Raw genomic sequence first — 23,564 nt, forward strand, 5'->3', positions numbered from 1 at the left:
TAAACAATGTCAGTGATAAAATGCTCCTCCCCACAAGCATAGACTGCTCCTAGGGACATACTAATGGTAGACCTGGGGTTGGTGTGCAAGCGTGAGAGGCTAACATAAATCTCTGCCCTCAAGGAGTTCAGAGTCTATCTAGAGTTTACTGTGATTGTCTGTGTTAAAAGCTCTCTGCAGTATTCCAGATCATGTAGAGTTGTCCATTTCATATCATTGGCTTCTCCTTATACTGTTTAAATGTTTGCGTTTAACCCCAGTCACCTCCAGTCATCTTAGAGATGTTCTTTTGTGTCAGAAGAGAGATACCCTAATGCTGTACGGCCTGGGGTCAGGAGGCTTTAATAGAAACACATGGTCTCCGAGTATCCTTTCTTCAACCAACCTTTCAGCTGGGAATTAGACACAACTTTGAAAAGGGACATTTACTTTTCTCTGTGTGTTTGTGTGTTTCTATCATTGTTCCTATGGTGTACAGTCCTCTAATTAAATGAGGGGTTTCTTTAGTAAACTACTCGAAATTCAGTTGGAGACATAGAATTTTCTAGCCCAATTAAATGGTAGAATCATTCCCAAGTATGGAGGTTCCTGGCTCTAAACTGAGTTTATACTTGTATATTATTTCTCTGCATTTGCTTATTATTAAAACACATACTAAGGATTTTTGGAGGGGTTTTTGTTGTTGTTTTTGTTTCATTGCATATTAAATCTACCTTGGGTTTTCTATCTTGGGCAGATTGCATCTAAGTGTTAGCAACTAGAATGGATTTTTTCTCATTCTGCATTTACACTGCTATTTTTCACATGATGTTGCAGTATCTATTGCAAAGTCTGCTGTAGAATTTTGCAAATGGAAAAGTGATAGGGGAGGGAAAAATTGACGGCCCAAATATGGCAGCATTTGATGTGAATTGTGGCAGAGATCCTAAGGAAATAAAATTACATAATAAGTGAAAAATAAAGAGATAAACTGCCCAGCGGGCTTATGATGTACTTCAGAAATGGCACCAAGGGAAATAATCAGTTATGAGTCAGCATTCTTTAAACATTTACAAGGGTAAACTTTTACATAAAATCATCTTAAATTAAATGGACCAGATTTTAGAGTAACTGACATAGCGTCCTTGTATTATGTGTTCCATTTGTGTACTTGAGAGATGCCATAAGGAAAATAGGTTCTCTTTTGCATTGCTACCTAAAGGCAGTCAGATTGGTCATTAATTTCAGATAGTCATTCATTTCTTGACAATACTTGAAATTCTGAGACTGAACAACACCCTAATTATGAATAGGATAGTCATTAACAAGTGAGTCCAAAGAAAACCTGGCAGAGGGCAAACCAAATATAAACCAGTGTGCTGGCCCGATGCCGATGTCAGAAAACAATGAGTGTGGCCCAGAATACGTTCATTTTTAAACTTCAAGTTCCTAAACTCCTAGAAATGACAAGGAAGGCGGAATTATATAATAGTTTAAGAATGCAAGATTTGGATAATTTTTTTTAATTGAAGGATAATTGAAATATTAGTTTCAAGTGTACAACTGTATGATTTGATATTTGTATATATTGTGAAATGATCACCACAGTAAGTCTAGTTAACATCCATCACCTCATATAGTTACAAAATTTTTTTTCTTGTGATGAGAATTTTTAAGATATACTGTTTTAACAACTTTGAAATATACAGTACACTACTATTAACTATCCTCACCATGCTGTACATTACATCCCCAGGACTTATATGTTTTTTAACTGGAACTTTGTATCTTTTGACCCCCTTCACCTATTTCACCCACCCCTACCTACCCCCTGCCTTTGGCAACCACCAATCTGTTCTGTGTATCTATGATTTCTGTCTTTTACTTTTTGTATTTTATTTTTTTTAAGACTTCACATGTAAGTGAGATCAATACAGTATTTGTCTTTTCCTGTCTGACTTACTTCACTTAGGAAGGTCCATCCATGTTTTCACACAAGGCAAGATTCCCCCTTTTTATGGCCCAGTAATAGTGTGTGTGTGTGTGTGTATACATATATACACATATATTTTCTTTACCCATTCATCCATCAGTCGACATTTGGGTTGCTTCCTTGTTTTGGCTATAGTAAATAATGCTGCAGTGAACATGTGGGTACATGTAACTTTAAGAGTTAGTGTCTTCCTTTTGTTTTTCAGATAGATAACCAGAAGTGGAATTGCTGGATCATATGGTAGTTCTATTTTTAATTTTTTGAGGAAATTCCATAATGTTTTCCAGAGAGGCTGTACCAATTTACATTCCCACCAACAGTGCACAAGGGTTCCCTTTTCTCCACATCCTCACCAATATTTGTTTTTTTGATAATAGTCATTCTAACAGGTGTAAGGTAATAGTTCATTGTGGTTTTGATTTGCATTTCCCTGATGATTAGTGATGCTGAGTGCCTTTTCATGTTGGCCGTCTGTATGTATTCTTTTGAAAAATGTTTATTTAGATCCTCTGCCCATGTTTTAATCAGATTATTTTTCTGCTGTTGAGTTGTATGAGATCTTTACATATTTGGGGTATTAACCCCTTACCAGATATATGATTTGCAAATAGTTTCCCTAGGTTACCTTTTCATTTAGTTGATGGTTTCCTTTGCTGTGCAGAAGCTCTATAGTCTGATGTAGTCCCACTTATTTATTTTTGCATTTGTTCCCTTTGCTTTTGTTGTCAAATACAAAAAATCATTCCCAAGATCAGTGTCAAAGAGTTTACCACCTAGGTTTTCTTCTAGAAGTTTTATGGTTTCAGGTCTTACATTCAAATCTTTAAGCCATTACGAGTTAGTTTTTGTGCATGGTGTTAGATAGTGGTCCAGTTTTTCTAACACCATTTATTGAAGACTGCCTTTTCCCCATTTTATATTCTTGGCTCCTTTGTCATAAATCAATTGACCCTATATGTGTGGGTTTAGTTCTGGGTTTGGTATTCTGTTTCATTCATTTATGTGTCTGTTTTTATGTCAATACCATCCTGTTTTGATTATTATAGCTTTGTAGTATAGTTTGAAATCACAGAGCATGATACCTCTGGCTTTGTTCTTCTTCCTCAAGATTGCTTTGGCTATTTGGGGTGTTCTGTGGGTCCATAAAAATTTTAGGTTTGTTTGTTCTATTTCTGTGAAAAATGCCTTTGGAATTTTCCTAGGGATTACATTGAATCTGTAGATTGCTTTGGGTAGTATGGACATCTTTACAATATTCTTCTAATTTATGACCATGGAATATCTTTTAATTTATTTGTGTCTTCAATTTATTTCATCAATTTCTTATAGTTTTCAGTGTACATCTCTCTCACTTTCTTGGTTAAATTTATTCCTAGGTATTTTATTCTTTTGCTGCAGTTGTAAATAGGATTGCTTTCTTAATTTCTCTGATAGTTCATCTTTAGTGTAAAGAAATGCAACAGATTTTTGTATACTGATTTTGTATCTTGAAACTTTTCTGAATTTGTTGCTTAGTTCTAAGTTTTTTGGTGGAGTCTATATATAATAGTAACAGTTTTAACTCTTTCTAACTTGGATGCCTTTTATTTCTTTTTCCTGCCTACATCCTTGTTCCTGATTTATTATGTTGACGTATGTTCCCTCTATAACCACTTTGTTGAGTCTTTATCATAAATGGACGTTGGATTTTGTCAATGCTTTTTTGCATCTATTGAGATAATTATGAGTTTTATCCTTCATTTTGTTACTGTGTCAAATCACATTGATTTACAGATGTTGAAACATCCTTTCATCCCTGAAATAAATCCCATTTGATCATAATGTATGATCCTTTTAATGTATTGTTGTATTCAGTTTGCTAATATTTTGTCGAGGATTTTTGCATCTATGTTTATCAGTGACTTTCTTTTCTTGTGGCATCCTTGTCTGGTTTTGATATCAGGGTAATACTGGCCTCATAAAATGAGTTTGGAAGTATTCCTTCCTATTCTATTTTTTGGAAGAGCTTGAGAAGGATTGATATTAATTCTTCTTTAACTGTTTGGTAGAATTCACCAGTGAAAGTGTCTAATCTTGGACATTCCTTTGTTGGGAAGTTTTTGATTATTGATCCTTATAGTAACTTGTCTGTTCAAATCTTCAATTTCTTCATGATTCAGTTTTGGTAGAGTGTATGTTTCTAGGAATTTATCCATTTCTTATAGGTCCTCCAATTTGTTGGGTATAATTGCTGATAGTAGTCTTTTATGATCCTTTGTAATTCTCTGGTATCAGTTAAAATGTCTCCTCTTTCATTTCTGATTTTGAGTCTTCTCTCTCTTCTTCTTGGTGAGGCTACCTAAAGGTTTGCCAATTTTGTTCAGAGTCTTAGGGGACCCGTGAGCCTAAGCCACACTGGCCACCAGAGCCAGCAACCTAGAGGTGTCCCCTAGGTGCCAGCTGAGAGTACAAGCTCCTTTCTTGTTGGTACCAGCAAGCCAGAGCAGGCCAAGGGAGAACACACAGATGGCTCCAGTGAGCCTCCATGTTTGGACAGTATTCAGTAGGCCCTTTTCTATATGTTAAATTAGATGCCTGACCCTCAGCCAGTGCTTTAAGATAAGCAAATAAGCCTTCTTCACGGAATGTCTGGGTGCTTTTCAGTCGACTGCCTATGCACAGCACCCTGGAGTGAGAGTCCACACAGGTGAGCTCTTTAAGAACTGCTCAGTTCACTACGGTCTTATGGGTCTTGTGGACCCAAGCCCCTTTGGGTTTCAAAGCTACATGGTTTGGGGACTCATCTCTCAGGTGCAGGTCTTAAAAGTTGTGGTACCCAATGTGGTGCTCAAACCTTTCACTGCTCAGGGAGAAGCTGGGGGTTTTTGAGTCCCCTCTCGATTGTGGGTTGTAGCGCTGGGGGGTGGGGTTTATGGTAAGATGCATCTAAGCCTCTCCTACCCATTTTGATCTGGGGTTTTCTTGTTTGCCTGATGCGTAGGAGCCACTCAATTAGTTTGGGGGGGGGGGGTTTCCAGAAGAAATTGTTCCATATGTGGCTATAGATTCAGCAAGTTTATGGAAAGCAGTGAATTCAGGATCTTCCTATATTACCATCTTAAATCAGAACCCCCCAATAGATTTTTATATCAGTCTGTCCTCTTACTGCCCTTGGGAAAGTTACCAACCTCTGTGCCTCAGTTTCCTCATCTATATATTGGGAATACAAGTACCTATTTCCCAGTTGTTGAGACCACTGAATGGAATAAAACTTACTTAGTGTATAGTAAGCACTTATAGAAAATAAGCATCAATTTGATAGTGATTATAGATGCTAATAGATGAATCAGCAGACACCTGAAATTCATCACTCTCTGGGATGTGACAGAGCCCAACCCTAACCTTGCCTGGTTTCTCTGTATTAGGCCAAGGTGAGGAGGAGATCTAAGGTGGAGGGAGGGGTATCCTACCTTCCTGCCAGCATATTTTCACGTTTTTAATGGTTTTGTCTTAAAACTTTTATTTTTCATATTAAAAAAAACCAAATTAAGCTTAATGGCCAGGAGACAGTTATTTTCTGTTTGTTTACTTTTTGCATTAGAGACTTTAGTTTTATAAAGCTAAGAAATAAATGTATAAATGAGGACTAAACTAAAGCAAATGTTCCTTGAAAGCCTACCATCCAAAGGAGGTAAAACACTTCCCTCACATCTCCAAGCACCCTTGACCAGAAAATGCTCTATGACAGCGCTGCCTAGTAGAACATTCTGCCAGTGGTAGAAATCTTTCCTGTATCTGTATTGTTCATGGTAGTGGCCACTAGCCACATATGGCTACTGAGCACTTGAAATGTGGTATGAGGAACTGAAGTTTTAAATTTTAGTTAATTTAAATAGAAATATCCAAATGGATCTAGTGGCTATCATTGGACAGCACATGTCTACAGGATAATGTAGTGATGTATTCTTAACATTTCAGGTGGAAAAAGTAGTTGTTTTCATCTTTTTTTGATAAACAAGTCAGAAAATGCCAACAGTTTTTTTAAATTTATGTAAGACCTTTATACCTAGAAAAAGAAGGCCTTCTGTAATATTCTGGGATTCTTTTAAATATCCATAATTTGAAACTCAGCCCTTGATCCAGAAATCTGAGATGTGTTTGTTTCTCACACACACACGAAATGCTGATTCAATTAAGGTGTATCCTACGTTTGGTGCTCAGTAAATATGTGGTATGTGAATTATTAAATAGTTAATTCTGCAAGCATTGGAAAATGCGTTTCTAGCCCTGTATCTGATGCAACAATTCATATGAATCTGTTTCCCACAATTCTTCTACTCTTGCTTTTTCCTCAGTGAGAAGGAATTAAAGAAATTATAAAGCTAAAGAGGAAATGTTTGGTTATGATATGCTTTCATTATTTCCCAAGGTAAATTGAAAGAATGGTCTTTGGTCCTCTATGGCACCTCCGTGCAGCCATACTCACCCACCAACGAGTTTCCTAAAGTGGAACGTGTCCGGTATAGCCGTGTTGAAGATCCCACTGATGACTATGGGACAGAGGATTATGCAGGTGAGCTGGCTTCCAAGGGGGAGGCAGGCTAAGGAAAGAAAGCTCATGCATCATTCCCCCAAAGACATAAACTTCTACTCATATTCTGATATATTTTATTCCATCTTCCTTTCTAGCCCTTAAATATTGGTATGTGTACATTCAAGTATTCAAATATTCATGTTTTTTTCTTCAAAGCTAAAATCACACTGTATATAGAACATTCATATTTTTTTCCATTAAAGGTATCATTAAGAGCATATTTCCCTGTTGTCAAGTATCCTTAGAACGCATATTTAAAAGGCAGCATAATGGTCCATCCTGTGATTGTACTGTAATATATTTAATCCATAACCTGGGATGTGTAGTTTGCTTAGAGTTTTATACTATTTTAAATAAGGTTTCAATGAATACCATTATCAGTTTTTGACTATGTCTTTAAAATAGAGTTCTAAGAATTACTGCATCAAAGGGAATCATCAGTTTTAGGGCTTGGATATGGTTTGTCATGTTGCTTTCCAGACAAGATATACCAGTCTGCACTGTGACCACTGTGTGAGTGTTTACTACACTCATTCCTGCCAGCGTTAAGTGGAAAGAAAAAAGTAAAAAAAGAAAGAAAAGAACATGTTGAAATTTTTATAGCTTTGATTGCTAGTAAATCTAAACATTTTTTCCTTTGTGTTCTCTGAATGAAATATCTCTTACTTTTCTATTCAAAGTGGCAGCAATTTGTTTATTTATAAAAACTCTTTGTATGTTATTGACTCTCACATTGTCTCATATTTGCTGAAAACATGTTCTCTGTTATCACTTGCTTCCGAAATGTACTTTTTGTTTTGTTTTGTGTTGTTTTGAGAGAAAAAGAAAATTGGAGAGCAGAGTTTATAGTTTCAGATAACATTTGTAATTTCTTTTTTACGGAATGTTTATTCTTTAAAATCAGCTAAATATTCACATGGATTATTTTTTTGTAACCTTTGATTTTTAATATATATTGTGAAGTGCAGTTCTGTCTTTATTTTCCAAACAGACTAACATCAATAACTGAGTTGCCATCCTTTTATTAGTTTAGGATGTTTCCTTTATAATAGTATGGTAAGTTCTTATACCAGGTCTCTTCTGGTACCATCTTTTTTCCAATTTACCAATCTAATAATTCTTGATCCAGTAGCACCCACACTTACCAATCTAATAATTCTTGATCCAGTAGCACCCACAACTGTATTTTAATATCTGTTGAATGTCTACTTCTTGTTCTCATAGCAATTCTTAAATCCCCCTTTAAAAATCTCATTGAAATTTAGTTTGAATTTACCTGCAATCTCATGGGAAGAACTGTTTTTACAATATACAGTCTTTCCATCCAAAACATAGACCATGTCCCATTTTACTGAAATGTTTTAATTTTATGTAGTGTTATTTCTAAGTATTTTGGGTCTTGTTGCTACTGTAGTGAAAAATATTCCATATTTTCTAACTATTATATGCTGGTATCAGGGATATCTGTTGGCTATTGTGTGTTTATCTTACATCTAGCCATTTTGCTTGACTTTATTAATTTGTATGTTTTAGAGTTGATATTCCGGGGCAGTTAGGTACTGTAGCCATATCATCTGCAAATTATTTTTTCTCTTTCCCAGTGTATTTCTGATTCCTGTCTTGTTGCATTGGCTACCACTTCCAGCAGCATTCAGTCCTTCTGGGATATCATATATAACATTTAATGAACAAAGCTTCTCCTAATGGAGAACTGTTTGTAAATAGCAGTTTAACATACCTTTAGACAGGAACTTTTTTTTTTCTTGCAGCTCAGCTCTCTAAGATTCTTTTTCATTAATCACTTTAACAGAGTATTTTTAATAAATATGCATTTGGTTCCTTTTATTCTAAATAGGTGATATCCCTGTGTCAATAATAAGCTTGGAGAATTCAGACCAATTGAGCTAACCAGAACTAGATTGTGTTCAATTTTTGTCTTATTTTGCTTTGAGCTTATAACATTACTACTGATGTTATAACCAGCAAACCATTTTGTCTTCTCTGATAGGAGAAAGTATATCTAAAAACATAAATGGAATATAATAGTAATATATTACTATGTGCCTTATGGTATGTTTACAATTCAAATTTTGGTAATGTTAAAATTCTGAACAGTTATACATCTTTGTGGTTTTTCTCACTATATCTCCAAAATGTCCACATCGGCCCTTGTGAGAGAACAAAGACAGTTATTACCCAGCAACCTAAAATGCTAAATTGCATCTGGGACAGTGTAAGATTATGAAAGAAACAGCACAGCATGTGAACTTGCCATACACAGCTCTTTGGCACATATCAAGAATAAATGGTTTGGGTTGGTTTTTTTTGGTTTGTTTGGTTTTTTTTTTTTTTTGCGGTACGCGGGCCTCTTACTGTTGTGGCCTCTCCCGTTGCGGAGCACAGGCTCCGGACGCGCAGGCTCAGTGGCCATGGCTCACGGGCCCAGCTGCTCCGCAGCATGTGGGATCTTCCCGGACCGGGGCACGAACCCGTGTTCCCTGCATCCGCAGGCAGACTCTCAGCCACTGCGTCACCAGGGAAGCCCCTGGTTTTTTTTTAATTGTAGAAATCATCCAGTGAAAATTTAGGACCACCTATGATTCCTTTTCTTTGGAGCTGTGATTTTCACCTTCATTAAGAAGTCAGGGGCTTCCCTGGTGGCGCGGTGGTTGAGAATCCTCCTGCCGATACAGGAGACACGGGTTCGTGCCCTGGTCCGGGAAGATCCCACATGCCGCGGAGCAACTAAGCCCGTGAGCCATGGCCACTAGGCCTAGGCGTCCGGAGCCTGTGCTCTGCAACGGGAGAGGCCACAACAGTGAGAGGCCCACATACCGAAAAAAAAAAAAAAAGAAGTCAGCCTCTCTAGAGGCACAGATGGCATTATCATAACCAGATCCCTGTACTGTTTCATCGCATTCCAGGGACTGTAGGACCCACAGCCGGGTGCACTTCAACCCTTACACAGCAGAGACACTCTCTCCTCATGTACCATAGCAGTCAGCTAAAATGTTCCAAGTTGCACTAGCTGTGGAATTTAAAGATCAATTTTAAGGCTTTTGGGAAAATAGAGATAAACAGTGCTGTCAAATGACTCATGATTAATCAGAAATATATTTCAAGTCTGTAGCATTTTGAAATAACTCATTTCCATTCACATCCAAAGGTCATGATTTACTACCCCTAAGTAGGAGACCTGGACTAAGAATAAGAAGCAGGACCTCTGTTGATCCCAACTCTCCTAGCCATATGATACTGGACAAGCCACTGTAACTCTTGGAAAATCATTTTTATCTGTCAAATGATGGTGTTTGTTTGACTACTAGATTTTTCTCTAAGTCACTCCTCCCCACTTCTACCATTTTATGTTTCAATTCAGTAACTGTAGAATATAGTCCTACAATGACTAAAGGAGACCAAGTTTCAACAAAAATAAGTATGGCTCAAGACATTTCTGGTACCCTTGACTTACTTTTTGTGCATTTCATGCACCATGTTTATTGCTAGTTAAAATCATGAGTTTTCAATGGGAAAGAGCTTCAAGATTATGAGACCAAATCTCTCAAAATATGGAAAACAAGAAAAAAAGGAGGTAGTCAAGCAAGCAAAATATCTATAACTAGCCCATGTCATTAGAAAACTTTTCATCAATCACAAAATAGCTCCATCTTTCTGGCATTTTTTCTTTTTCTTTTTTTCTTCCTGTGCAAAGTATACACAGCAAGAGAGATTAGGAACCTTCATACCAGGTCTGGAATTCTTTAAGCTTGCTTGCATCTTTAAAATGTGTGTGTAGCTTTCTTTTGTTGAGCTGCCCATTAGCCTATGGGTAGGATGCAATTTTAAATCTATTATCTGTGCCTGAAGTACCTGCTTTGTAATCCAAAATGAGATGCGGATAAAATTGTACCAGATGCCATAATGATGTTTCTTTCTGGCTCCAGTATCTCAGAGGTATTCAGTGGCTTTAATGACCTTGGATGAGAGAGACAATCTGGTCAGGGCATTGAGTAATAACACTTTTTTCCTTTCTGGCAACAGCTTAAATTCTCATTTTTCTATCCGACATTTTTATCATTACGCATATTTAATTGCAATCAGTTTTTTTCTAGTTGCTGCAATGGCACTGTTCTTTTGAATTCTGAATTAACTGTCTTCTCGCACAAGGCAACCATATGTGTGCTTTGAAGACCAGGCCCTGACTAGGATTTACATGCTTGATTCTTAGGTAATTCAGGTTTTCCCCAAAAAAGTCAAGAGTTCACTCTGGGCTTACAGTCACATTGAACATTACTCCACCTCACTGCATTAGAAACTCTTAAAGAAAACTCTCACTGCTTAACAGAGAAAAACACCTACTTATAATTCAAGGTAAAGCTTACCTGCTTTAAAATCATTTTTTCCAAGTGTTGTTCTGATTTCTTTTGGAAGGTCCCTGTGACCCTGAGTGCAGTGAGGTAGGCTGTGATGGGCCAGGACCGGACCACTGCAATGACTGTTTACACTACTACTACAAGCTGAAAAACAATACCAGGTAAGAGAGAAGCCACATCAGACCCCCTGAAGCACACCCCCTGGTGTTCCTGGGAGCTCCCACAGGGTCACCACTGGCAGTGTGTTCCATGTTCTCCCACCAGGACCAAAGCCCAGAAGAGATGCTGCTGCCCCCCCCACCCTGTCTCCCCACCTTGTTGCATCATTCAGAACAGTAAAACTGATACTGAATTACAAAACATCAAATGGACCTGTAGGCTAGGAAACTGCAAATGTCTTTTCTCACGTTTCAAAGGATGATGGGGAGGGACTAGCTATGCACATGCTTGGTCTTCCCCTCTAGACCCTTCTATCCCGTTGATGTCTGATGCCACAGCTGCATTTGCCCTTCATGAAAATGCCAGTACACAAGCCAAATGGATGCTTTCCTGAATTCCCCAAAGTGTAAGCCCTCCATATGGCAAAGCTGCTGGCCCCTGTGTGTTCTCACTACTCCACTCTGGGCACTGAGACAGGCCTGCTTGGACCCTGTGCTTCTGAGCCCCCTGGCTTCTGACTCAGGCAGATATGTACCCACAGGGAGGGCCATGGAACAGTGACTGCCCATCAGAGGCCATGCTCTTCCAGGCGTATCTCTCACATCCCTACCACCTCCCCCTCCTCTTTCAGGAGGAAACTCATAGGGAGCCAATTTTTGGTGCATCCATACTCCAGTCACCCAGGCGTGGTCCTGTTCCTGTCACATACATGCTGGAATTTCAATTCCTTAAAGGGAATATAAAATTAAATTTTAAAAATGTCTAAAAATTTTTTTTTTAATTAAAAAGAATAAATTCCTTAAAGGGAAAGCCCCTTGGCTACCTCAGCCCCTCTCATTAGCTCCTACACTTAGCAAATGCCTGATGTTTAATTGGTACTCAGTAAGTACTTGTTAAATGAATACATAAAGCCCAGACCTTAAGTTATGGGCAAGCAAGGTAGTCATTTTTTTGTTTATCATAAACAACATAAATTTAAGTTTTTCTTTTTTTTTTTTTTTTTGGCCACACCGCACAGCTTGCAGGATCTCAGTTCCCCAACCAGGGACTAAACCCAGGCCACAGCAGTGAAAGCCTGGAATCCTAACCACTAGGGAACTCCCTAAATATATTTATATTAATTTAGACAGTAGCATATAACCACCATCACCCTCACCACCCATACACACAGGATTCACATGACAAGCACAACAATAGAAGTAACCCCTTATTAGGGCCTTTTTGCATAAAATTATGGCTTGCACATGTTTTCCCTTCAACCCAACAGCACAACCTTCTTGTTGAGACTCAGTTTCTAACCATCATCCCCTTTAAAGAGCTAGACCCGAACTGGAAGATGGTTTGGACCAAGACATGCCTTACTTGGTGGACTTGGTATTATGTAACCACAGTGCTACGTCAGCACCCTACATAGGAGAAGGCTTTAACCAACAGAATTTGGCCCTTTGGATGTGGTGTTACCGTCATGATTAAAAAGGATTTTGAGAGTGAGGACAGCTATGTGCTCAGCACCTCACTCACTCAGGACTGAAGCTCTGGTGACACTGCCCTTCTTTCTTATCATTCCACAACGCAGGATCTGTGTCTCCAGCTGCCCCTCTGGCCACTACCATGCTGACAAGAAGCGATGCAGAAAGTGTGCCCCCAACTGCGAGTCCTGCTTTGGGAGCCACGGGGACCAGTGCCTGTCCTGTAAATATGGATACTTCCTGAATGAGGAAACGAACAGTTGTGTCACTCACTGCCCTGACGGATCGTATCAGGACACCAGTGAGTTGATTCCAAAATTTGGTTTTGAGAGAGGAAATGTAAGGTTTTCACTTGATTGATCTCGGGAGGGATTGTCCTCCTCCATGAAATCTGGGCCTTGCTTAACATCAAACAGGATCTAGCCAGTTTTTAAGAGAACACCTTACAATTGTTTTGTGGAAATGAACTTGTAGAAAAATTTGCAAAAAAGTAATTTATGTAAAAATGCCTATAACTAACTGAATCTGGGGATGAGCCCGAGGACCCCTTGAAGCAGTGACTTGCTGGGAGGACCCACAGGACTCAGTATATCATTGTACTCATGAACTCACAATTATGACTTATTACAGTAAAAGGTTACAGAGTAAAATCAGCAAAGGGAAAAGGTACATGGGACAAAGTCTGGAGGAAACCAGGTGCAAGTTTCCAAGAGTTTTCATCCAATGAGTGACACAGGATACATTTCATTCCCCCAGCAACAATTTGTGACAACATGTATGAAATGTCATCTACCAGGGAACCTCCCTAGAGTCTCAGGACCTGGGGTTGTTATTAGGGTCTGGTTATGAAGGCACACTGTGCCTGGCACATACCAAAATTCCAGACTCCTAGAAGGAAAGCTGGTATTCAATGCAATCCATATTGTTTGTACAAACTGTTTAGGCTCCATGAGCTACTCTTATCAGGGTGGCGAGAAACTTCATAAAATCCAACTTCACAGATGTCAGCCGTGGGCCAACCTTATAAGGAAAGCAGCCAGGCCTGCTCTTTTCTGCGCACTAAGCAAAGGAAGCAGGCCCCTATATGATATCAACAAGGTTAAAAACGTGACCTTCATGTAAATAGAGAAGGGAAATATGTCAATGACTTACTTAACCCATTAATGAGGAAAACTACAAGGTGATAAGTGGGTTCAAAGACTATCAGGTATCTTAGTCCACCAGGAAAGGTAAAATGAAGTCCATTTGCTGAGTTGGAGACAAAACTGAATAACATCCTGCATGGCAATACAATTAGAATTTTGGGGGGTTATTTTTTCAAATGGATAGAAATCATTTGGAACTTTATCAAACAAAAATCTGTAAATTAACATGTGGCTTCACAGAATGTGGGCCCTAATCACATGTCATTAGTGAACAGACAAAGGTACATTGCTTAGAGAATTACATAATCCTTGGGTACACCTCTTTTTGACAGTGTTCTGGTATGGCCCCAACAAGGGCTGCAGGTATCTTTTGCTGTATTTCTGAGCAAAAAACAGGAAAGAATTTTGAAGTGGATACTTTTGCTACTTAACAAGTCAAATGCACTCTTGATTCAAAGGCAGGCTTTTCTCTCTGAGGGAGATGGAGTTATTGGCTTACCCTCTAGAGCAATGGGGACGGGTTCCCCAGTAGCTTTTATTTTCCCCAGTGTGACAAAGAAAGGGAAAAATGAGAATGGGGAGGGGACATAAGGGATCAGAAATAAGTAGTATTCCTTGAAGAAAAAATTCAAAATTCAATCAGGAAGCCTGAGCCTTGGAAAAGATGCCAGGAGAGGTCACAAGCCAACCACCGCCACCGCCCTCCCAGACCCCAGGAGTGGTCATAAGCTGCCTAAGCCACCATGGTGTACTCCGGGGGCGCACCTCAGCTGCCACCGCCATCAAGAACCCCAGGAATGGCATCAGCCGTCACATGTGCACACCCCATATTGAGGGGCTAATGATCAGCACATGCTGAGGAAAGAGGCAACAGGCATCTCTACTAAAAACAGCCCTCACACCAAATATATTAAACCCACACAAGCTACACAGGGATGCCCCCACATATAAATAGCCCTCCAAGACCATAGTAGATAATTGTTTCTCCTAAACGCACAGAGTAAGAGAAATGTAAGTAAAATAAAGTAGGAGGGACCACTCCCAGTTAAAACACCAAGAGAATTCCCCTGAAAGAACAAACAATGAAACAGACCTCTTCGGTCTAATAGACACCAATTTCAAAAAGGAGATAATGAAAATACTGAAGGAATTAAGAAAGGCTATCGGCAGAAATGCAGAGTACTGTAAAAACGAATTAGAAACTATAAATAGGAACCAAGAAAAATTAGAAAACTCATTTGCAGAGACAAAACTGAGCTAAAGGCATGAATAGCAGAATGAATAATGCAGAAGAATGAGTAAGTGACCTGGAAGATAGAATAATGGAAATCACCCAATCAGTAAAGCAGACAAAGCCAAATGAAGAAAAAAAAAATGAAAGCAATATAAGAGACCTATGGGATAATATAGAGCATGCCAATCTATGCATAATAGGGATTCCAGAACGGGAAGAAAGAGAAAAGGGGATCAAAAATGTAATTGAAGAAATTATGGCTGAAAACTTCCCAAACCTAAAAAAAGGAAACAGATATCCAGATACAGGAAGCACAGAGGGTCCGAAACAAGATAAGCCCAAACAGACCTACACCAAGACATATTATAATTAAAATGGCAAAAGTTAAAGAGAGGATTGTAAAGGCAGCAAGAGAAAAACAAAGAGTTAATTACAAGGGAACCCCCATAAGGCTATCAGCTGATTTCTCTAAAGAAACACTGCAGGCCAGAAGGGAGTGGCAAGATATATTCAAAGTCCTGAAAGGGAAAAATCTGCAACCTAGGATACTCTACCCAGCAAGATTATCATTTAGAAAAGGAGGAGAGAGAAACAATTTCTCAGACAAGCAAAAACTAAAGAATACAGCAGTACTAAACTGATCCCAAAAGAAATACTGAAAGGTCTTCTCTAAATAGAAAAGAACTAAAACTCTATAGGAAAGAGAAAATCACAACTGGAAAGTAAATCACTTAAATAAGCCAGACACAGATTTTTTTTAAAAAATCAAAAAATTTCTGTGAAAGTGATGATAACCATAATAAACAGCAAAAGGATAAAGATGTAAAAGAAGACATCAAAATCATAAAATGTGGGGAAGGAAAGTAAAAAATGTAGATTTTTTTCCTCTTATAATGTGTTTGAGCCTATATGACTCCCAGTCTAAGGCAAGTAGATATAGGAAGGGGTTAACATACTTGAATAACAGGCTAAGCACAACTCAAAAAACGTACAGTAGATTCATAAAAGCCAAAAAAAAAGAACATAAGTATAATACAAAAGAAAATTATCAAACCACAAGAGGAAAAAGAAAGGGACAAAAAAGAAATATAAAGTCAATGGGAAAACAAGGTTTAACATGGCAATGAATACATATCTATCAATAATTACCTTAAATGTCAATGGACTAAATGATTCCAATCAAAAGAGTGGCAGATTGGATAAAAAACAAGAGCCTACAATATGCCACCTACAAGAGATCCACTTTAGAGCAAAGGACACACATAAATTGAAAGTGAGGAGATAGGAAAAGATATTTAATGCAAATGGAAATGACAAGAAAACAGGGGTCACAATACTCATATCAGACAAAATAGACTTTAAAACAAAGCCATAAAGAAAGATAAAGAAGGGCACTATATAATGATAAAAGGACCAATACAAGTAAAGGATGGAACACTTGTCAACATATGCATCTGATATAGGAGTACACAAATACAGAAAACAAATACACACATAAAAGGAGAAACTGACAGGAATACAATAATAGTAGGAGACTTTAACATCCTACTCACATCAATGGACAGATCTTCTAGACAGAGAATCAAAAAGGCAACCGAGATCCTAAATGATACAATAGAACAGTTAGACTTAATTGATATTTTCAGGACATTACATTCAAATAAACCAGAATACACATTATTTTCAAGTACACATAGAACATTCTCTAGGATTGACTATGCACTAGGGACAAAACAAACCTCAACAAATTTAACAGTATAGAAATTATCTCAAGGATCTTTTCTGACCACAATGGCATGAAATTAACCACAGGAAAAGAAATTAGAGAAAAATGATGAAATGGAGACTAACCAACATGCTACTAAAAAACTAATGGGTCAGGACTTCCCTGGTCACGCAGTGGTTAAGAATCCGCCTGCCAATGCAGGGGACACGGGTTCGAGCCCTGGTCCGGGAAGATCCGACATACCGCAGAGCAACTGAGCCCGTGTGCCACAACTACTAAGCCTGCGCTCTAGAACCCAGGAGGCACAACTACTGAGCAAGTGTGCTACACCTACTAAAGCCTGTACTCACAACAAGAGAAACCACCGCAACGAGAAGCCCGCATACTGCAATGAAGAGTAGCCCCCATTCGCGGCAACTAGAGAAAGCCCACATGCAGTAACAAAGACCCAAAGCAGCCAAAAACAAATAATTTTTAAAAAAAAACTAATGGGTCAACAATGAAATCAAAGAGGAAATTTTAAAATACCTTGAAACAAATGACAATAAAAACAACCATACAAAATCTATGGGATGCAACAAAAGCAGTTCTTAAAATTCATAACGACACAGACCTTCCTCAAAAAACAAGAAAAACCTCAAATAAACAACCTAACCTACCACTTAAAAGAATCAGGAAAAGAAGAACAAACAAAACCTAAAGTCAGCAGAACGAAGTAAATAATAAAGCTCAGAGAGGAAATAAATAAAAAAGAGATTAAAAATTAATTTTAAAAAAATCAATAAAACCAAGAGCTGTTCTTTTTTTTTTTTTTTTTTGCGATACGTGGGCCTCTCACTGTTGTGGCCTCTCCCGTTGCGGAGCACAGGCTCCGGACGCGCAGGCTCAGCGGCCATGGCTCATGGGCCCAGCCGCCCCGCGGCATGTGGGATCCTTCCGGACCGGGGCACGAACCTGTGTCCCCTGCATCGGCAGGCGGACTCCCAAACACTGCGCCACCAGGGAAGCCCTGGTTCTTTGAAAGGATAAACAGACTGACAAACTTCTGGCCAGGCTCATGAGGAAGAAAAGAGAGAGAACCCAAATAAACAAAATAAGAAGTGAAAAACAAGACACAACAACTGATGTTACAAAAATACAAAAAATCATAAGGCAATACTATGAACAATTATATGCCAACAAGTTCTACAACCTAGAAGAAATGCACAACTTTCTAGAAACAGAGCTCACCAAAACTGAATCAAGAGGAAGTAGATAATTTAAACAGACTGATCACTAGAAGTGCAATAGAATCTGTAATCTAAAAACTGCCTACAAACAGAAGTCCAGGACAGATGGCTTCACAGGTGAATTCTACCAAACATACAAAGAAGAATTTAATACAGATCCTTCTGAAACTCTTGCAAAAAAATTGAAGAGGAGGGAACACTCCCAAAGATATTCTATGAAGTCACCATCACCATGATACCAGTAAAAGACAAAGGCACTGCCAAAAAAGAAAATTACAGGCCAATATCTTTGATTAATATAGATACAAAAATTTTCAACAAAACATTAGCAAAACAAATCCAGTAACACATAAAAAAGATCATACACCATAACCAAGTGGGATTCATCCCAAGTTCACAAGGATGGTTCAACATATGCAAATCAATGTGATGCACCACATAAACAAAAGAAAAGACAAAAAACACAAGATCATCTCAGTAGATGCAGAAAAGGCTTTTGACAAAATTCAACACCCATTTCTGATAAAAACTCTCCAGAGAGTAGGCACAAAGGGAACCTACCTCAACATAATAAAGGCCATGTACAACAAATGTACAGCTAACATCATACTCAATGGTGAAAAGCTGAAAGCATTTCCTCTAAAATCAGGAACAATTCAAGGATGACCACTCTCACCACTTTTATTCAACCCAGTTTTGGAAGTCCTAGCCATGGAAATCATAGAAGAAATAAATAAATAAATAAAAGGAATCCAAATTGGAGAAGTAAAACTGTCACTGTTTGCAGATGACATGATACCATACATAGAGAATCCTAAAGATGCTACCAGAAAACTACTAAAGCTCATCAGTGAATTTGGTAAAGTTGCAGGATACAAAATTAATACACGGAAATCTGTTACATTTCTATACACTAACAACGAAACATAAGAAAAATAAATTAAAGGAACAATCCCATTTACCATCACATCAAAAAGAATAAAATATCTAGGAATAAAACTACCTAAGGAGGCAAAAGACCTGTACTTAGAAAACTATAAGACACTGATGAAAGAAATCGAAGATGACACAAACAGATGGAAAGATATACCATGTTCTTGGATTGGAAGAATCAATATTGTGAAAATGACTGTACTACCCAAAGCAATCTACAGATTCAATGCAATCCCTATCAAATTACCAATGACATTTTTCACAGAACTAGAACAGAAAATTTTACAATTTGTATGGAAACACAAAAGGCCCCAAATAGCCAAAGCAATCTTGAGAAAGAAAAATGGAGCAGGAGGAATCAGGATTTCTGACTTCAGACTATACAGCAAGGCTACAGTAATCAAGAGAGTATGGTACTGGCACAAAAACAGAAATATAGACCAATGGAACAGGATAGAAAGCCCAGAGATAAATCCATGCACCTATGGTCACCTTATCTTTGACAAAGGAGGCAAGAATATACAACAGAGAAAAGACAGGCTTTTCAATAAGTGGTGCTGGGAAAACTGGACAGCTACATGTAAAAGAATGAAATTAGAACACTTGCTAACACCGTACTTGAAAATAAACTCCAAATGGATTAAAGACCTGAATGTCAGGCCAGACACTATAAAACTCTTAGAGGAAAACAAAGGCAGAACACTCTTTGACATAAATCTCAGCAATATCTTTTTGGGACCTAATTAAATGGGACCTAATTAAACTCAAAAGCTTTTGTGCAGCAAAGGAAACCATAAACAAAATGAAAAGACAACCCACAGAATGGGAGAAATATCTGTAAATGATGTGACCGATAAGAGAATGGTCTCCAAAATTTACAGTTCATGCAGCTCAATATCAAAAAAACAAACAACCGAATCAAAAAATGGGCAGAAGGGCTTCCCTGGTGGCACAGTGGTTGAGAGTCCACCTGCCGATGCAGGGGACACGGGTTTGTGCCCCAGTCAGGGAAGATCCCACATGCAGCAGAGCGGCTGGGCCCATGAGCATGGCCGCTGAGCCTGTGCGTCCAGAGCCTGTGCTCCATAACGGGAGAGGCCACAACAGTGAGAGGTCCACGTACCGCAAAAAAAAAAAAAAAAAAAAAATGGGCAGAAGACCTAAGTAGACATTTCTCCAAAGAAGACATACAGATGGCCAAGAGGCACATGAAAAGATGCTCAACATCACTAGTAATTAGAAAAATTCAAATCAAAACGACCATGAGATATCACCCCACACCCGTCAGAATGGCCATCATCAAAAAGTCTACAAACAGGGTTTCTCTGGTGGCACAGTGGTTGAGAATCTGCCTGCCGATGCAGGGGAAGCAGGTTTGTGCCCCGGCCTGGGAAGATCCCACATGCCGTGGAGCGGCTGGGCCCATAAGCCATGGCTGCTGAGCTTGCGCGTCCGGAGACTGTGCTCCACAAAGGGAGAGGCCACAACAGTGAGAGGCCCGCATACCGCAAAAAAAAAAGTCTACAAACAATAAATGCTGGAGAGGGTGTGGAGAAAAGGGAACCCTCCTGCACTGTTGGTAGGAATGTAACTTGGTACAGCCACTATGGAGAACAGTATGGAAGTTCCTTAAGAAACTAGAAACAGAGCTACCATAGGATCCAGCAATCCCACTCCTGCATATATACCGAGAAAAACCATACTTCGAAAAGATACATGCACCCCAATGTTCACTGCAGCACTATTTACAATAGCCAAGACATGGAAGCAACCTAAATGTTCGTCAACAGATGAATGGATATAGACGATATGGTACATATATACAGTGGAATATTACTCAGCCATAAAAAAGAATGAAATAATGTCATTTTCAGCAACATGGATGGACCTGGAGATTGTCATACTGAGTGAACTGAGTCAGACACAGAAAGACAAATATCATATGATATCACTTACATGTGGAATCTTTAAAAGAAAATGATACACATGAACCTTTTTACAGAACAGAAACAGACTCACAGACTTAGAAAACGAACTTATGGTTACCGGGGAAAGGTGGGCAGCGGGAGGGATAGAGTGTGAGTTTGGCATTGACATGCACACAGTGCTATATTTAAAATAGATAACCAGCAAGGACCTACTGTACAGCACCGGGAACTCTGCTCAATATTCTGTAATAACCTAAATGGGAAAAGAATTTGAAAAAGAATAGATACATGTATAACTGAATCACTTTGCTGTACCCTGGAGACTAACACAACATTGTTAATCAACTATACTCCAATATAAAATAAAAATTTTAAGGGGGGGGAATATAATAAAAGGTATTTATGACAAACCCACAGCCAAGATAATACTCAGCTGTGAAAAGCTGAAAGCCTCCCTGCTAAAATCTGGAGAAGGACAGGGATGCCCACTCTCATCTCTTCTATTCAGCATAGTATTGGAAGTCCTAGCCACAACAATCAGACAAGAAAAAGAAATAAAAGGTATTCAAATTGGAAGGGAAGAGGTAAAGTTGTCATTATATGCTGATGACATGATTACATATATAGAAAGCCCTACAGATGCCACAGAAAACTACTAGAACTGATAAACGAATTCAGCAAGGTAGCAGGATACAAGATTAGCATGCAGAAACCAGCTGCATTTCTTTACACCAACAATGAATATCAGGAGGTGAATGTAAAAAAAACAATACCTTTCAAAATTGCACCCCCAAAAATAAAATACTTAGGAATAAACCTGACCAAGGAGGTGAAAGACTTATATGCTGAGAACTATGAAACATGTAATAAAGGAAAGTGAAGATGAGTCAAAGAAATGTAAAGATATTCCATGCTCTTGGATTGGAAGAATTAGTATTGTTAAAATGGCCATACTACCCAAAGCAATCTACAGATTTAATGTGATCCCTATCAAATTACCCATGAATTTTTTCACAGAACTAGAACAAATAATCCTAAAATTCATAAGAAACCATAAAAGACCCAGAATTGCCAAAGCAATCCTGAAGAAAAGAACAAAGTAGGAGTCATAATCCTCCCAGACTTCAGACAATACTACAAAGCTACAGTAATCAAAACAGCATGGTATTGGCACAAAAACAGACATATGGATCAATGGAACAGAATAGAGAGCCCAGAAATAAAGCCACACATCTACAGTAAATCTTTGACAAAGAAGACACAAGGGCTTCCCTGGTGGTGCAGTGGTTGAGAATCTGCCTGCCAATGCAGGGGACACGGGTTCGTGCCCCAGTCCAGGAAGATCCCACATGCCTTGGAGCAGCTGGGCCCGTGAGCCATGGCCACTGAGCCTGCGCATCTGGAGCCTGCGCTCCGCAACGGGAGAGGCCACAACAGTGAGAGGCCCGCATACTGGAAAAAAAAAAAAAAAAAAAAAAAAAAAGGAGACACAAATATACAATGGGAAAAAGACTGTCTCTTTAGTAAGTGGTGTTGGGAGTGTTAGACAGCTGCATGTAAATCAATGAAGTTACAACACACTCTCACACCATACACAAAGATAAACTCAAAATGGCTTAAAAACTTAAACATAAGACATGACACCATAAAACTCCTAGAAGAGATCATAGGCAAAACATTCTCTAACATAAATCATATCACTGTTTTCTTTGGTCAGTCTCTCAAGGCAGTAGAAATAAAAACTAAAATAAACAAATGAGACCTATCAAACTTACAACCTTTTGCACAGCAAAGGAAACCATAAACAAAATGAAAAGACGACATACAGAATGAGAAAAAATATTTGCAAATCATGCAACGGACAAGGGCTTAATTTCCAAAATATAAGAACAGCTCATACAACTCAACAAGAAAAATAGATAACCCAATCAAAAAATGTGCAGACGTAAATAGACATTTCTCCAAGGAAGACATACAGATGGCCAACAGGCAAATGGAAAGTTGCTCAACCATTGCTAGTTATTAGAGAAATGCAAATCAAAACTACAATGAGGTACCACCTCATATCGATCAGAATGGCCATCATTAAAAAGTCTACAAATAACAAATGCTGGAGAGGTTGTAGAGAAAAGGGAACCCTCCTACACTGTTAATGGGAATATAAGTTGGTGCAGCCACTGTGGAAGACAGTATGGTGGTTCCTCAGAAAACTGAAAATAGAACAAACATATGATCCAGCAGTCTCACTTCTGCGCACATATCCAGACAAAACTATAATTCAAAAAGATACACGCACCCCTGTGTTCATAGCAGCCCTATTCACAATAGCCAAGACATAATGTCCATAGATAGATGAATGGATCAAGAAGATGTGTGTGTGTGTATGTATATAAATATATATATACATACTCACACACACATAATGGAATACTACTCAGCGCCATAAAAACGAATAATGCCATTTGCAGCAACATGGATGCAAGTAGAGAATATCATGCTAAGTGAAGTAAGGCAGAAAGAGAAAGACAAATACCATATGATATCACTTATATGTGGAATCTAAAATAAGACACAAATGAACCTGAACCTATCTATGAAACAGAAACAGAAATCGGGAACATAGAGACTGGTGCTTGCGAAGGGGGAGCGATAGAGTGGGAGGTTGGGGTAGCAGATGTAAGCTTTTCTATATAGAATAGATAAACAACAAGGTCCTACTGTCTAGCACAGGGAACTATATTCAATATCCTATGATAAACCATAATGGAAAAGAATATATAAAAAAGAATGTGTATATATGTATAACTGAATCACTTTGCTATA

At 38.5% G+C, this 23,564-nt stretch overlaps 1 protein-coding gene across 2 annotated transcripts in view; it reads left to right on the forward strand.

Moving 5' to 3' along the window:
• PCSK5 (proprotein convertase subtilisin/kexin type 5) overlaps positions 1–23,564 on the forward strand; it is a 464,407-nt gene that overhangs the window by 292,897 nt on the left and 147,946 nt on the right. For both annotated transcript variants that reach the window (XM_059071201.2, XM_059071200.2), the window contains exons 14-16: positions 6,381–6,524; positions 10,977–11,079; positions 12,654–12,847. In XM_059071201.2, coding sequence (XP_058927184.1) covers positions 6,381–6,524; positions 10,977–11,079; positions 12,654–12,847 — 441 coding nt within the window. The remainder of the gene's footprint in view (positions 1–6,380; positions 6,525–10,976; positions 11,080–12,653; positions 12,848–23,564) is intronic.

This window comes from Kogia breviceps, chromosome 8, assembly GCF_026419965.1.
Source record: "Kogia breviceps isolate mKogBre1 chromosome 8, mKogBre1 haplotype 1, whole genome shotgun sequence".
NCBI lineage: Eukaryota > Metazoa > Chordata > Mammalia > Artiodactyla > Physeteridae > Kogia > Kogia breviceps.